This window comes from Protomyctophum bolini, assembly GCF_963924005.1.
Source record: "Protomyctophum bolini genome assembly, chromosome: 3".
Lineage (NCBI taxonomy): Eukaryota > Metazoa > Chordata > Actinopteri > Myctophiformes > Myctophidae > Protomyctophum > Protomyctophum bolini.
The window spans coordinates 21,863,796-21,877,542 of NC_137864.1; the positions used below are offsets into that span (position 1 = coordinate 21,863,796).

General features: G+C 42.6%; 1 protein-coding gene across 1 annotated transcript; it reads left to right on the forward strand.

Moving 5' to 3' along the window:
- Window positions 1-327: 327 nt before the first annotated feature.
- Window positions 328-9,344, forward strand: cnga1a (cyclic nucleotide gated channel subunit alpha 1a; the record flags this gene model as incomplete). Its single annotated transcript, XM_080760469.1, has 6 exons — window positions 328-407; window positions 2,535-2,729; window positions 3,302-3,406; window positions 5,404-5,510; window positions 6,572-7,182; window positions 8,334-9,344. 6 exons carry the CDS (start codon window positions 328-330, stop codon window positions 9,342-9,344), a joined length of 2,109 nt encoding a protein of 702 aa, XP_080616595.1.
- Window positions 9,345-13,747: the final 4,403 nt, after the last annotated feature.

The window sequence follows — 13,747 nt, forward strand, 5'->3', positions numbered from 1 at the left end:
AAACGCTGAACCCCTATTTGCTCCCTGGGTGAAGGTTGGTGCCTTGCATGGTTTCCTCCGCCATTGGTGTGTGAATGGATGTAATGTAATGCACAATCTAAAGGTGTATGAATGTGTGAATGGGTGAATGCAATGCACAATCTAAAGGTGTGTGAATGGGTGAATGCAATGCACAATCTATGTAAAGGTGTACAGTATATGCATGGGTGAATGTAATGCACAAATATGAAAAGCGCCTTGGATAAAGGCGTGCTATATAAATGCAACATTTACCAATATGTTTTCTATATTGTTTGGTATAGGCTATTCTGCTGCTCTGCTGCCATCATGGCGTCTTCAAGGCGCCGTCCTCGCCTTACCACTCCACTTCGAATTGCACCGCAGTCGGCCCCAGACACCGAAGACATGTAAGCAATGATGCATCATGGGCCAGGGGTTTTCAACCCCTTTCAGATCAAGGTCCATTATTCTTTTGGCATCTGAGCCACGGACCACCATTTTGATGACATTTAGCCTCTTAGACCCCAAATATTTTAAAATATCTAATAAGTTGGTTACCAACTCTTCATCATTCAGCTGGGGACCACCTGGAACCCCCTCAAGGACCACTGGTGGTCCCCAGACCACCACATAGTGTGTCAAGGCACACTGTGCCCTGAGTCCAGGTGTGCCTTGGGATTTGGTGACAATCACAAATTATTGCAAGTTACAATTTTATATATATTTTTTTTTCTTTTTTTGGTACTAATCAGTACTTGCACTCACTATCCAAAAACAAACATTCTATCCCACCAAAAAGCAATACATAATTTCAAACATTTTCAGCCCGGCATTCCTGTGTTTGGGCATGGCAAATGTGTGAAAAAAAATAATATTTTTTGTTGTTTTCGCACATTTTCAAAATAGTTTATAAGCTCACAAGCTTGTCGGTCATGAAGCTTTTTGATTGGCTATTTTTCCTTGTAAATACAGCTGTGTGCCTTGATAATTAGAAATGTCCACGTGCATGTGTGCAGGGACGTAGAGTTTAACAATGAAAACCACTGACCTAGACAACCTACTAGAGTTCATTTAACAATGAAAACCACTGACCTAGACAACCTACTAGAGTTTAACAATGAAAACCAATAAAGGAGCAACTTGGACACTCAGGCATGAAGGAAGCATGAGTTCAAGTCCGTTGCTCTCCCCTTGTCCCCCATATATGGGGACTAGGTTGGTGGAGGGTGTGTAGAGCCCAGAATCACATTAGATGATTGACACAGGGGTGAAAAATGGGTTACAAAATCGTGGGATAAAAATAAATAAAAGAAAACCACTGACCTATAGACAACCTACTAGAGTTGAACAATGAAAACCAAGTGACCAAGACAACCTACTAGAGTTTAACAATGAAAACCAAGTGACCAAGACAACCTACTAGAGTTTAACAATGAAAACCACTGACCTAGACAACCTACTAGAGTTTAACAATGAAAACCACTAACCTAGACAACCTACTAGAGTTGGACAATGAAAACCACTGACCAAGACAATCTACTAGAGTTGGACAATGACAACCACTGACCTAGACAACCTACTAGAGTTTAACAATGAAAACCACTGACCTAGACAACCTACTAGAGTTTAACAATGAAAACCACTGACCTAGACAACCTACTAGAGTTGGACAATGAAAACCACTGACCTAGACAACCTACTAGAGTTTAACAATGTTGCAATACCAGGAAAAGTGAGAATGCATTGTGTTTGTTTCAGAAATCAACCGGCCCTTCGTCCTATCCAATCTTTCAATGTGAACAACAGTAATAACAATGAAGAGTAAGTACAACTAGGAACTTCAATGATACCTTTGGCGATGACCAAACTTTGTTTTTAACTATTAAATTAACCTGAAAAATATAGACAATAACATTTTAAGCTACATAGGCTATATAGACTGAGGTAGGCTAATTAAAGCGGGTCATGTTTGTAAAATCAGTATTTTGATATTAACTTAATTGCTGTGATGGTGGCCATGTATGTGCTATTATATATGCTTTAAAGGGATCCCTGGCTAATAAGACAAATATGCCTTAAAACATTATACTTGCCCTCTATAACTAAAATAAAAAATAAAAACACCTTAAATATTTTTATTTCTTTCATAAATAAAGAACCTTTCACTCAATAGGAACTGCTCCTGTCGCAAGTTGATGGTGTCATCCCTATGGATTGTATGGAATGCACATGCTAATAAATAGCATTTAAAATATTGCTTTGATGCTCATATTATCCTTAGGAAGTATTAAGTTGTTTTTATTAGCATATGCATTCCATACATTCCATAGGGCTAGACCATAATGGGCATATGACATCATCAACTTGCGACAGGAGCAGTTCCTATTCAGTGAAAGATTCTTTATTTATGAAATAAATAAAATATTGAATGTGTTTTTATTTTAGTTGTAGTGGGCAAGTATAATGTTTTAAGGCATATCTATGTCTTATTAGCCAGGCTTCTCCATTTTGATTGGTTGATGCGTGTGTTTCAGGTCGGAGAAGGAGAAGGAGCAGGAGGAGGAGGAAGGAGGAGAAAAGGAGGCGGTAGAAGACAAGGAGAAGGAGGAGAGAGAGCAGAAAGAAAAGGAGGAAAAAGAACAAAAGGAAAAGGAGGAGCAAGAGAAGAAGGAAAAAGAGGAGAAAGAGAAGAAGGAAAAGGAGGAGAAAGAGAAGAAGGAAAAAGAGAAGTAAGTTCTTAACATACAACTTCATAACTTGGCTGCATATGTCGTTGACACCCTCGGCCCAATCAGGGCGCTGTGTGCGTACGCCGGTGCGTCGCTCGGCCAATCAGAGCGCGAGTTGGCAGCTTGCTGCGAATGTCGGTGGTCCCTTTGACCCCTTGGGATCGCCTCCTTGTGTTGGGGATTGCCTGATGATGACGTAACTATGTGTGTTTATGTAAAAACATGTTTAAAAGACGTATGTGGATGACGTAATCAATTTAAGTTTATATTAACTATAATATGTCAGATGTTTCAATAACTTGATCGGGGTCTGCATATAGCGTAAGTAGTTGACGGTGGAGATCCGGGGCACTAAACAGAACGGTCAAGCACTGCGCATAAGTTGTGCGCCCTGCTCGCGCACAAGTAGGCCATTCATGGCCAACTTGTGTGCAAAGCACAAGTTGGCAGCTTCGACAGAGTGCATTTCTAGTTTTATTTGTTTCCACTATTCCATTATTTGGTGTATAGCGTGTAGACATTTTGGGTACTGAATGCCTCCATATATAAACTGTCTGTCTCTTCCCATACAGGCCCAAAGAACTGTTTGTCATAAACCCAGACGGGGCGTTGTACTACCAATGGCTGTTCATCATCACATGTCCAGTCATGTACAACTGGATCATGATCGTTGCCAGGTGACCAAATAATAACAATATAATAAGAATGGTGATAGCGATAGAATGACAAACTGTCCGTTCGTTCATTGGTACACTTTGAACAAAGTAGTATTTATGACAGGGATCTCAACCTGGGGGTCGCGACCCTTCGGGGGGTCCCAAATTTATGTTGGGGGGGTCCCGAAATGATTACAAAAAATGTAATAAAAATGTAGAGTTTACATAGTAGGCCTACACATAATGCATGCATAAACTTTCCTTAATGACTATATCGGGTTTCAGTATTTATTTATGATGTACTGAAGGTTATTGTAGCGGTCAATTTGTATTGGTGGTGGGGAGGAGGGCAGGGCAGCGGGGCGCGATACATGGCCAAAGCATTTTCGCCCCCAGCCAAAAACGTTGAGAACCCCTGATCTATGATAGCCTAATCCGTCAGATTGAAGGATGAAAGGTTCTTATTTTGGTAACTACGTGGCTTTTTGTTTAGTGCCACTCACTGCAGGCCAAAATGTCCTGTTGGGCGTGAGGAGCAGCAAAGTCAGGCTTGGGTTTGTTTCTTTTCAAATTATAGTTTAGGTAAACTTGGTCGAATATACCATCCGGATAATATTTCAATATATCGCTTAGCCGGACAGAACAATGTGTTTTATATTATTGCTTCTGTTTATAGTACATTAGAGGTATGTGAGCTCGGCACCAAGTAGACATCCAAGTGTCATATATATTTTAGAAAATATTAAATACATATCAAAACAGAAGGAGATCCAAGGCACTCTGTGGAGCCTTTATTTAAAGATGGACTGCCGTGATTTTTGTACTTTTTCTGTTTTGCATGTGTCTATGGAGTTAACATTACTCTAATATACCCACAGGTGTGGTCATAATATTCAAATATGTCTTCCCTTGTATGTTTGGTTTCTTCCTGAAAGCTGAAAGCTGAAAATAACACCATTTTAGTGACATCATAACCCTAACCCCTCCCACATTATCATACAAACAGCTATGGGCGAGGCTTAAGTTCAGGTGGGTGGTGCTAAGGTGAAAACCAGGTATACTTAATGAACTGGTGGGTGTGGACACATAAAAACATAATTGTAACACTTTCTGTACACTTTTTTGAAAGAAATCTTCCTCCTAGTATAATCATAGGGGGTTAAAAAAATCACAGCACTCCATCTTTAAATGGCATCAGCTCGGCAAAGAGAATTAAACATGGGACCCTAATGAAGGCTTGACATCCAAAACGCTTTGGTCGTTTTTCTTTTGGACTGCCACCCCCCAATAGCAGCTTTTCAGTGCATAGAAAAATCTGTGATATAATATATCTAATTTTAACGAGGCAAGCATATAGAGTATTAGATACCCAGTCCTGATGGTGGCAGTAACTTCACCATTATGCCGATTTTGTCCGAATTGACCGAATCTGTCCGTCGTCATTTCCGGTTAAACGTAAACTTCCGCTAGCTTTCTGCACTGTGTTACACAGTGATCTGTCCCTGGGCCCAGCCGATCGTCGTTTATTTTCATATCTAAGTCAAATTAAGCTCTAATCACGCCCCGAATATCGCATTTTGAGCAGCTAGGACAGCGTGGGCGTGTGCACAAGCGTGCACATGAAGATTTCGTCCGGTTTTAAGTGGAGGACATAGGCTACAACATTTAAAACAAAGCCCCCGATTATAGGAAATAAAATAATTACGTCAATCCCGTCAATGGGAGGGCTGGATTAATTAATTCACTACGTCAAAACCGTCAACGGTAGTCTAAGGGTTTTAAAATGCTCTTTGCCGAGCTGATCCCATTTAAATAAAGGCATTTTACTTGCAACATAGTGCCTTATGGATCGCCGATCTGTTTTGCCATTATTGAACCCTCGCCTACGAGCACCTGTTTGCAGTTTTTATAACCACACAGACCACGGCAGCGCTTCTCTTCGTTGCATTTAACATTAAACATGTGTTTGTATCAAATCAGAAAATGCACTAATGTCTTGCTCACGTGTAATCTTGCAGGGCCACTTTTGAGGAGCTTCAGCATGACTACATCATTTACTGGATGATCATGGACTACTGTTCAGACGTCATGTACATAGCGGACATGCTCTTCAGGACCAGAACAGGTGCAATCATTCATTTTCATATTTTTTTTTACAATAATCTCTGGAAAGTGTTGATTTTGACAGCAAATTTTGATTACATTTTTTGTCATAATCTCTTGACTAGTTTTCATTTAGTTTCAGTCACATTTTAGTCACCTGGAATGTTTTAGTGTTAGTCTATAGTTTTAGTCTACTAAATATCATGAGATTTTAGTCGACTAAATCTACCGTTGATTTATTCGACTAAAATGTATTTTGGCGGGTCTTGATGTCGTCTTAATGACTGATTTTACACTTAGCCGATATAGCCGAATAGCCGATCTACAAGCTCACAACGTGCCACACTGCAACATGTTGTGAGCTTGTAGATCGGCTATTTTCAGTATGCAATGAACCAAGTGTTAAAATGACTTATACTGGATCCTCTTGTCCACTAGTCCCTTCCTAACATTTGGTCTAGTTTTTTATTTGTTGACGAAATTGTCAATATATTTAGTCTTAGCTTTTAGTCATAGCTTAGTTTTCATTTAGTTTCCATTTAGTTTTCATCAGTGAAAAAATGTAGTCGACGAACATTTGTTGTAATAGCCTATTGCAGTGGTTCCCAAAGTGGGGTCCAGGGACCCCCAGGGGTCCTTGTGTGAGTTCCATGGGGTCCCCAGGTAAATTATAGTTTGGAAACAAATGGACCCCTATGGGTCTGTAACTCTGAGAGTGTACAAATGGAACCAAATGGACCAGTTAGGGTCCATTATTTTGGTTCCATCTGTACACTCTGATTTAAAATTTACAATATAAATTGGGGGTCCCAGAGATAGAAATTCCATTAAAAGGGGGTCCGTAGACTAATGGACTGGGGGTCCTTGAAATTAAGCTGGTTGAGAATCACTGCTATAGAGCCGTAAAAATCTTCTCTTATGGGGCTCCCTGGCATATATTTTCTAATGGGGGTCCACGGGGCTAATTAGTGTCAATTTGGGGGTCCCAGACATCAAGAAGTTTGGGAACCATTGGTCTATTGGTCCAAGAAATCAACACTGGGAAATAAAAACCGCTGTTTCCTATAAATCTCTCCACTACAGGCTACCTGGAGCAAGGTCTGATCGTGAAGGACAAGAAGTTGTTAAGGGACGTCTACGTCAACAGCACCCAGTTCATCCTGGACGCCATCTCCATGCTGCCCACCGACATCTTCTACCTCTACTTCGGCCTCGACTACCCCGAGATACGCATGAACAAGTTGCTGAGGGTCGGCCGCATGTTCGAGTTCTTCAAGAAAACGGAGACCAAAACCAACATCCCCAACATCTTCCGCATCGGCAACCTCATCCTGTACATCGTCATCATCATCCACTGGAACGCCTGCTGGTACTACTCTTTCTCCAAGTGGGTGGGCTTTGGCGCCGACGACTGGGTGTACCCCGCGCTGGACGACCCCGAAGAGCCCGCGTTCGGAACTCTGGCGAGGAAGTATTCCTTCTGCCTCTACTGGTCCACGATGACCCTGACGACCGTGGGAGAGATGCCGCCTCCGAAGAGGGACATAGAGTTCCTCTTCCACTCCACGGATTTCCTGATCGGCGTGTTGGTGTTCGCCACCATCGTGGGAAACATCGCCACGATGATCTCCAACATGAACGCCGCCCAGGCACAGTTCCAGTCTCGCATCGACGCCATCAAGCAGTACATGCACGTGAGTTATGTTTTCTCCGGGCATGGTTGGGCTGGGGACGGGGACGGGGGGTTTGGCTAGACTAATTTATAGTCTAGGTCAGGGGTGTCCAAACGTTTTTCAAAGGGGGCCATATTATTAAATATTAAAACACCCAAGGGCCAACTACATTACCCAAACGTGCAAGGTAAAAAGAAGAAAATGCCTTTTCAGAATGAGACAAGGAACAAGGAATCCTGACAAATTATACTCTGGGAAATGCCCAGGTGAATAAAAAACTTCAATGTAAAAAATGTCTCATATATGGCGAGCCGTTCATAACACGATTCAGTTCTGAAGCCACATAAGATTCTTCCCCGGGCAGCACTTTGGACACTCCTGGTCTAGGGTGACCAGATGTTCCCCTTTGTGTGGGATAGTCCCTCATTGCCAAGACATTTCAGGTGTCCCACAAATCGAGACACTGCCCCACGTTGTGACTGGCAGGCATTAGCGTTCAAATTCCTCCCCTTAGCCTTCTGTTGTAAAACAACTCTTGTTGCCTCTTTTCCAGCAAGATATATGTTTTAAGCCTGTTAAAATAACATGAGGAATATCCCCTATAGGCTACAGCAATAAGTCAGCCATATACCACTCATAAACAAAATTAACATTTTAAAACAAAATCGATCGGTGGTTACCCAAATTCTGATAGTTATGCATTAATAATAATCTTAATTGTCCCGAAGGATATTCATCTTCACAGGATCTGTTCAACACCAACAACAAAAACAACACATAGTACCGAAAAACATTACACCAAGACAATACAAAAGCATGAGGTCCCATGTGTACAGAACCATCCTATCGGCGGGCAGTTTACTCCTACTGAAACGAACCTTTTTCCATGGCAAGGTTCTGTATCTTTGTCCTGATGGCATGAGGTTGAAAAAGCGATACATGGGATGATCAGTGTCAGGTGATATTGAGAGTGCTAGCCGTGTGATGGCCTTATTGTTCATATCAGAAAGTGTGGGTGTGGGAATTCCGATAATCTTGGAAGCAAATACGGTATACTGAAAAGTTTGTAGAAACATGCGGAACAGTATAACAGAACAGATTGAATAATGCTTTTGTACAATAATAATAGAAGATGAGGCGCAACGGATAATGATCTTTCCTTTTCTTTGTAGGCGAGGCATGTCAGTCTGGATCTTGAAATCCATATTATCAAGTGGTTTGACTACCTGTGGAATACGGGAAAGTCCCAGGATGAGAGGGAGGTGCTGAGGTATCTGCCGGACAAGCTGAAGGCTGAAATCGCCATCCAGGTGCACATGGACACCCTGAAGAAGGTCCGCATCTTCGCCGAGTGTGAAGAAGGCCTGCTGATCGTGCTGGTGCTGAAGCTCCGACCGCAGGTCTTCAGCCCCGGCGACTTCATCTGCAAGAAGGGCGACATCGGCCGCGAGATGTACATCATCAAAGATGGCAAACTCGCCGTCGTTGCCGACGACGGGGTCACGCAGTTCGTCTGCCTGGGCAGCGGCAGCTACTTCGGCGACATCAGCATCCTCGGCATCAAGGGCAGCAAGGCGGGCAACCGGAGGACGGCCAATATCCGCAGCGTGGGATACTCCGACCTCTTCTGCCTGTCCAAGGACGACCTGATGGAATCCCTCACGGAGTATCCGGACGCCAAAGCCATGCTGGAGGAGAAAGGCCGGGAGATCCTGTTGAAGGACAACCTCATAGAGCTGGACCCGTCCAAGATCATACCCGAGAGCTTGGAGCTCGAGGGCAAAGTGAACACCCTGTACAGCAACATGGAACAGATGCAGTCCAAGTTGAAGAGGATCCTGGGGAAGAACAAGAACGCACGGAAGCACCTCAAAGCGCGCATCGCAGAGCTAGAGACGCTGGTAGGGGAGGAGGTGGAACTCGACGAGGAGGACGAGGAGGACAAGAGGGAGGCCGCGGCCGCAGCCGAAGCCGCGGAGGCCGCGGCCGCAGCCAAGGCCGCGGCGGCGGCGGAGAAGGATAAGGAGAAGGAGAAGAAGGAGGATGAGAAAAAAGAGGACGCAGCAAAGGAGGATGGGGAGGAGAAGGATAAGGAAGCTAAGGAGGGGGAGAAAGAGGAGGAAGTTAAGGAGGGGGAGAAAGTAGAGGAAGAGGCAAAGGAGGGGGAGAAAAAAGACACATAAGTTAAAGAGGCAGACAAAAATAGATTTTCTATGTAGATTATTTTCTATCTAGCTAGTTTCTTCACTGTTCCGATCCAAGAACACAGTTTGCCGACCACTGCTACAGAGCTGATCATGAGGTTATATCCTCTCTGGAATCCTGCCTCAAAGCAGACCAGAGGTAGAAAACTCTCGTTTCCTGAAAAATTATGACGATCTAGCTTGGACTTGCTAGTCTGAAATGCAGACATTGAATGACAAGCAAGACCTGTTAAATGTAACTGTCTAGACACACGCACTGAAATATGAAGTCCTCTCATTTAAATCTCTCTTATAATTGCACATGTTCAAGAATTTCAATATTATGTCTGTATTCAGATAAATGCCTGACATATTAGTTGTGCTGCAAATTATTGTGAAATGACTGTAATGTTACTCTGTCTACAATGACTCAATAACACTGCATCATCAAATTGCAACACAAAGCCATGAAAAATATCTTATTTTAGATCTAACTCAACATCTGATGTATGGTGTATTTGGCAGTCAAAGTTTAAGATTAGCGATGAGATGACCTCTAGGTATCCCTTGTTTCATTCATTGGAACTGGCATGTCCTTGACATAATCCTTTATACATAAATTCATGACCTACATCATGATGTCCTGTTCATGTTTGCAGCATGCATTCACTTCAACATTGCAAGGAAGTAAATACAAAGTACATGAAGGTGTGTAAGTGATTTTAAAAGATTTATTTTTATGTTGGGGCTTTATTGATAGTGCAGTAGACTGACAAGAAAGAGTCCAAGCTGCTTAATTCTTTTCACCTGACAGGGGAGAGTTTCCCCGGCCGGACGTAGTGCGTGGAAGGAACACGCTATTCCGACCAGTTCCTTTCCCCTCCATCAGGCACCCCGGCTGGTCAGGGGGAGGCAGTATAGAGGCCAGGATTACTGCATGTTTTTTGTGAGGGCAAGTACCCTAGGGGACATGGGGAGAACATGCAAACTGCAGGACTACTCTTTTTAAACAATAGAACATGGACCAAGATGGACAAAACTATCGGGCATAGCAGTGGATGTGTTTTTTTTTTGTTACACTGAAAAATTGGTCATTAATTTCTTTCCCCCACAGATATTAATTTACAAAAATATTGATATAAATTATTTCAAGCCTAAAATAAAACCATTCAGCATCCTGGTGAAGCATGCCCGTAAAACCTTTGATTCTGTAAAATAAATTAAATAAAAACCGCTAAACAAAGTGAATTTATTAAATGTAGTATATCATAATTAAATATATACTTTTTAAAATCACAGAATTCAAAATTTACGGTCATGATTCACCAGGATCCTGGATGGCTTGATTCTAGGCTTAGAATAATTTATATCAATATTTTTGTAAATCTCTATGGAAAATAAAATTAATGGACAATTGGAACTAGAAAACCACGGCCGCCGCAACATTTCTCACACCAAGCAGCACTGTGGATTAAAGATTTCTTCTGAAACACAATGTAGTTCTACTGTGGATTGAACTGTATTCCTTCTGTTAACACAATGCATCTTATTTCAGCTCCACCACGTGATATGTCTGTCTATCTGTATAATATTGTGAGTCCTGAAATAACAATCTTTCTTTGCTGGAATGTCATTATCATTTTCCCATTAGCAATTTGATGTCCATCTCTCTAATTAAACTGAACATTCTTTGATTATAATATGTACAGTACACTGGAAACACTGGAAGCATCTTCATTGTCCAGTTTCTATAAGGGGTTTGTGCACCCGTGACAAATAATAATTACATCGGTCTGGCGTTGCCTATATGAATACAAGGTCTTTTGTGGGGTAATAACCTTTAAGCTTACTCAGATGGAAGAAGCAGAAACAATTGCTTTGTACGTGTGTGCGCACGTACGTGCGTGTGTGTTTGTGCGCGTGTGTGCGTGCGTGCATGCGCTACTTCGTTTTTATTTCAAGGACCCCCCAGTTTGGTATGCATGAGGCCATGAGTGACACTGAGTTACAAACCCGGGTCCATTTGGTTCCTAAATAAATATAAATCAATCACTTTGCTGGGCCTATATCGCCTGCTGATGCTATACTAACAGCCTTTTTTATGTGCAAAGTCTGACTTCAAGAGGCAATTAAATGGATTGGAAATGACCATCCATCTCTCTCAGTCAGTCCTAGAAGCTTCAGAGCAGAGGAGCATGTGACACCAATTCAATGGTGGTCTCAACCACATTGAGAGGCTTCATAGATCACGCTGATGATAGTGCACTGCTATATAACCCATTTAGACAAAAAAACAGTTGTTTGAAAAAAACCACCTATGTTTCTACATCTAACCTATATGGTGCTCAACCTCTTTCATGTCAAGGAGCCTCAGAATTATCTGTATTTTGCTGCGGAACCCCATCTGAAAATATGTTGCTCCAGGGACGTACCCCCCCCCCCCCCCCCCCCCCAGAAGTAAAGATTTTAGTTAAAAACGCTGTCTCTGAAAGAATATATATTCAAAGATTTGCGCCACATTCGAAAAATGCTTAAAACACCAAAAGGGGGTTCCCGTCCAGAATGGGATAATAGAGTGTGCAAAGCAACCAGATGGTGTCAAGATTGAGACAGAGCTGTATTGATTTTTCTGTTCATTGTTGGTGAGGCACATCTTTCTTAACAGTGGCTTTGTCCGTCCTCCTGGATTATTGCATTTGATGGCATGTTATTTGTGTGATTTGAACAAAGAAAAGGGAATAACATCTTTTTAATCATTTGGAAAAGCCACCAGCGTTAATGTTAACAGATGGTGTAGACATGATGTGAACATTACAATTCTAACAGACGACTGCGGAGAAGTACAGTACAGTACAGTACAGTACAGTACAGTACAGTACAGTACAGTACAGTACAGCAGGGCTGCCATATTTCAGAAAATGTCAAGAGTGAGACTCTATAGTGTCTTAATGCGTTCGACGCCGTCCGAAGAGCAGCGGCGAAAATAATTGGCCTTTTTTAATGTGGATTTGTCCCGTTTTAACGTTGATATTTAACCTTAACATTGATGTCTTCACCTCCATGCCAGCTGCTCTCCCTGCACTGACAGCCTCCTCATGCTTAAAGTAGAAATGAAAAAGATATCTATCTATCTATCTATCTATCTATATGCTCAGACCCGCAGCCAGCCAGCAGGCCACACACATAGTGCTCAGACCCAGCCAGCCACACACATAGCTCCGTAAGGGAGTGGTCAGTGGTTGCACCACTCAAAAAATCTTCAAAAAACTGAAGAGGCTACTGGAGATTGGATAACCTGATTTGGACATGATCTGATGGAGGACAATGTCACTATGACAGAAAGAGAAGATGGGTCTGGCCAGTGGCCACATTCATTCACCCCATAATCTCAGTGGAAATTGGGGAATATGTTGTGAAATAAAAAGTCAGAAAACTGGAATGTGGGAAAATGCCTTATTTTTACATTTTCTTAGTTCAAACACATCTGTGGGCTCTCTCTCTGAACAGAAACAAGTCGCGATGCGCCCCCCCCCCCCTTCACTTCACGCACACACACACACACACACACACACACACACACACACACACGACTTTGTCCCTATAATGTGCACGCACGGGCTACTGGCACCGTTCCACTTCACTTCCTCATATCACGCAAGAGACGCCAAACACCTAGCTTGTTGTAACTTGTGGGGTCTATATTGTCTTCCATGAAAAATGGCGATTTGGTCCACTGTTTACCCTCCTACTGCATATGCTGCATGAGATCTCATGCAGATCGGCTATTTTACCGTTTGTGAGGACGCACACATGAGCGCGCGTTATTACGCGGCGGAGCCGCGGAGAAAATTGTTATTTATAATGCGTGTGAAATGGCATGTGTGGCGTGGTGCGTGGTAAAGGGTTAAATTGCGTGACTGTCACGCTCAAAGGGTGAGACATGGCAGCCCTGAGTACAGTACAGTTGCACCCCTCAGTTCGGACAGGTGTGATTGAGTGTTTGTGCACATTAGGCCAGTGTAAACACAAACATTGATGACAAAAGTGAGGATGCAAATTAATGAGATGATGTATGACGACAATGTATGATGATCATTTTTGTGGCAGTCATGTTATTTTTTTCTGTATTTATATAGTTTTTACAGGTCTATGTTTTATTTTAGCTGTTGGTAGTCATGGCTGCCAGTTCCCACCTGATGTCGTGTAGGAGTTCTGACAGATCCAGACCGTACTGAAAAACTGCTAGCTTGGATAGCGTCTTCAGGCTAGGACTCAAGTCAACAGGCCATCATCACTGCTTCCTCGAAAGAGGATGATATTTTCTCCCACAATGCAACAGCAGCCACAAATCATCGTTAAGGGGCTGTTCCCCTTGGGCTTAACCTCCTTCCAGGAATTTCCAC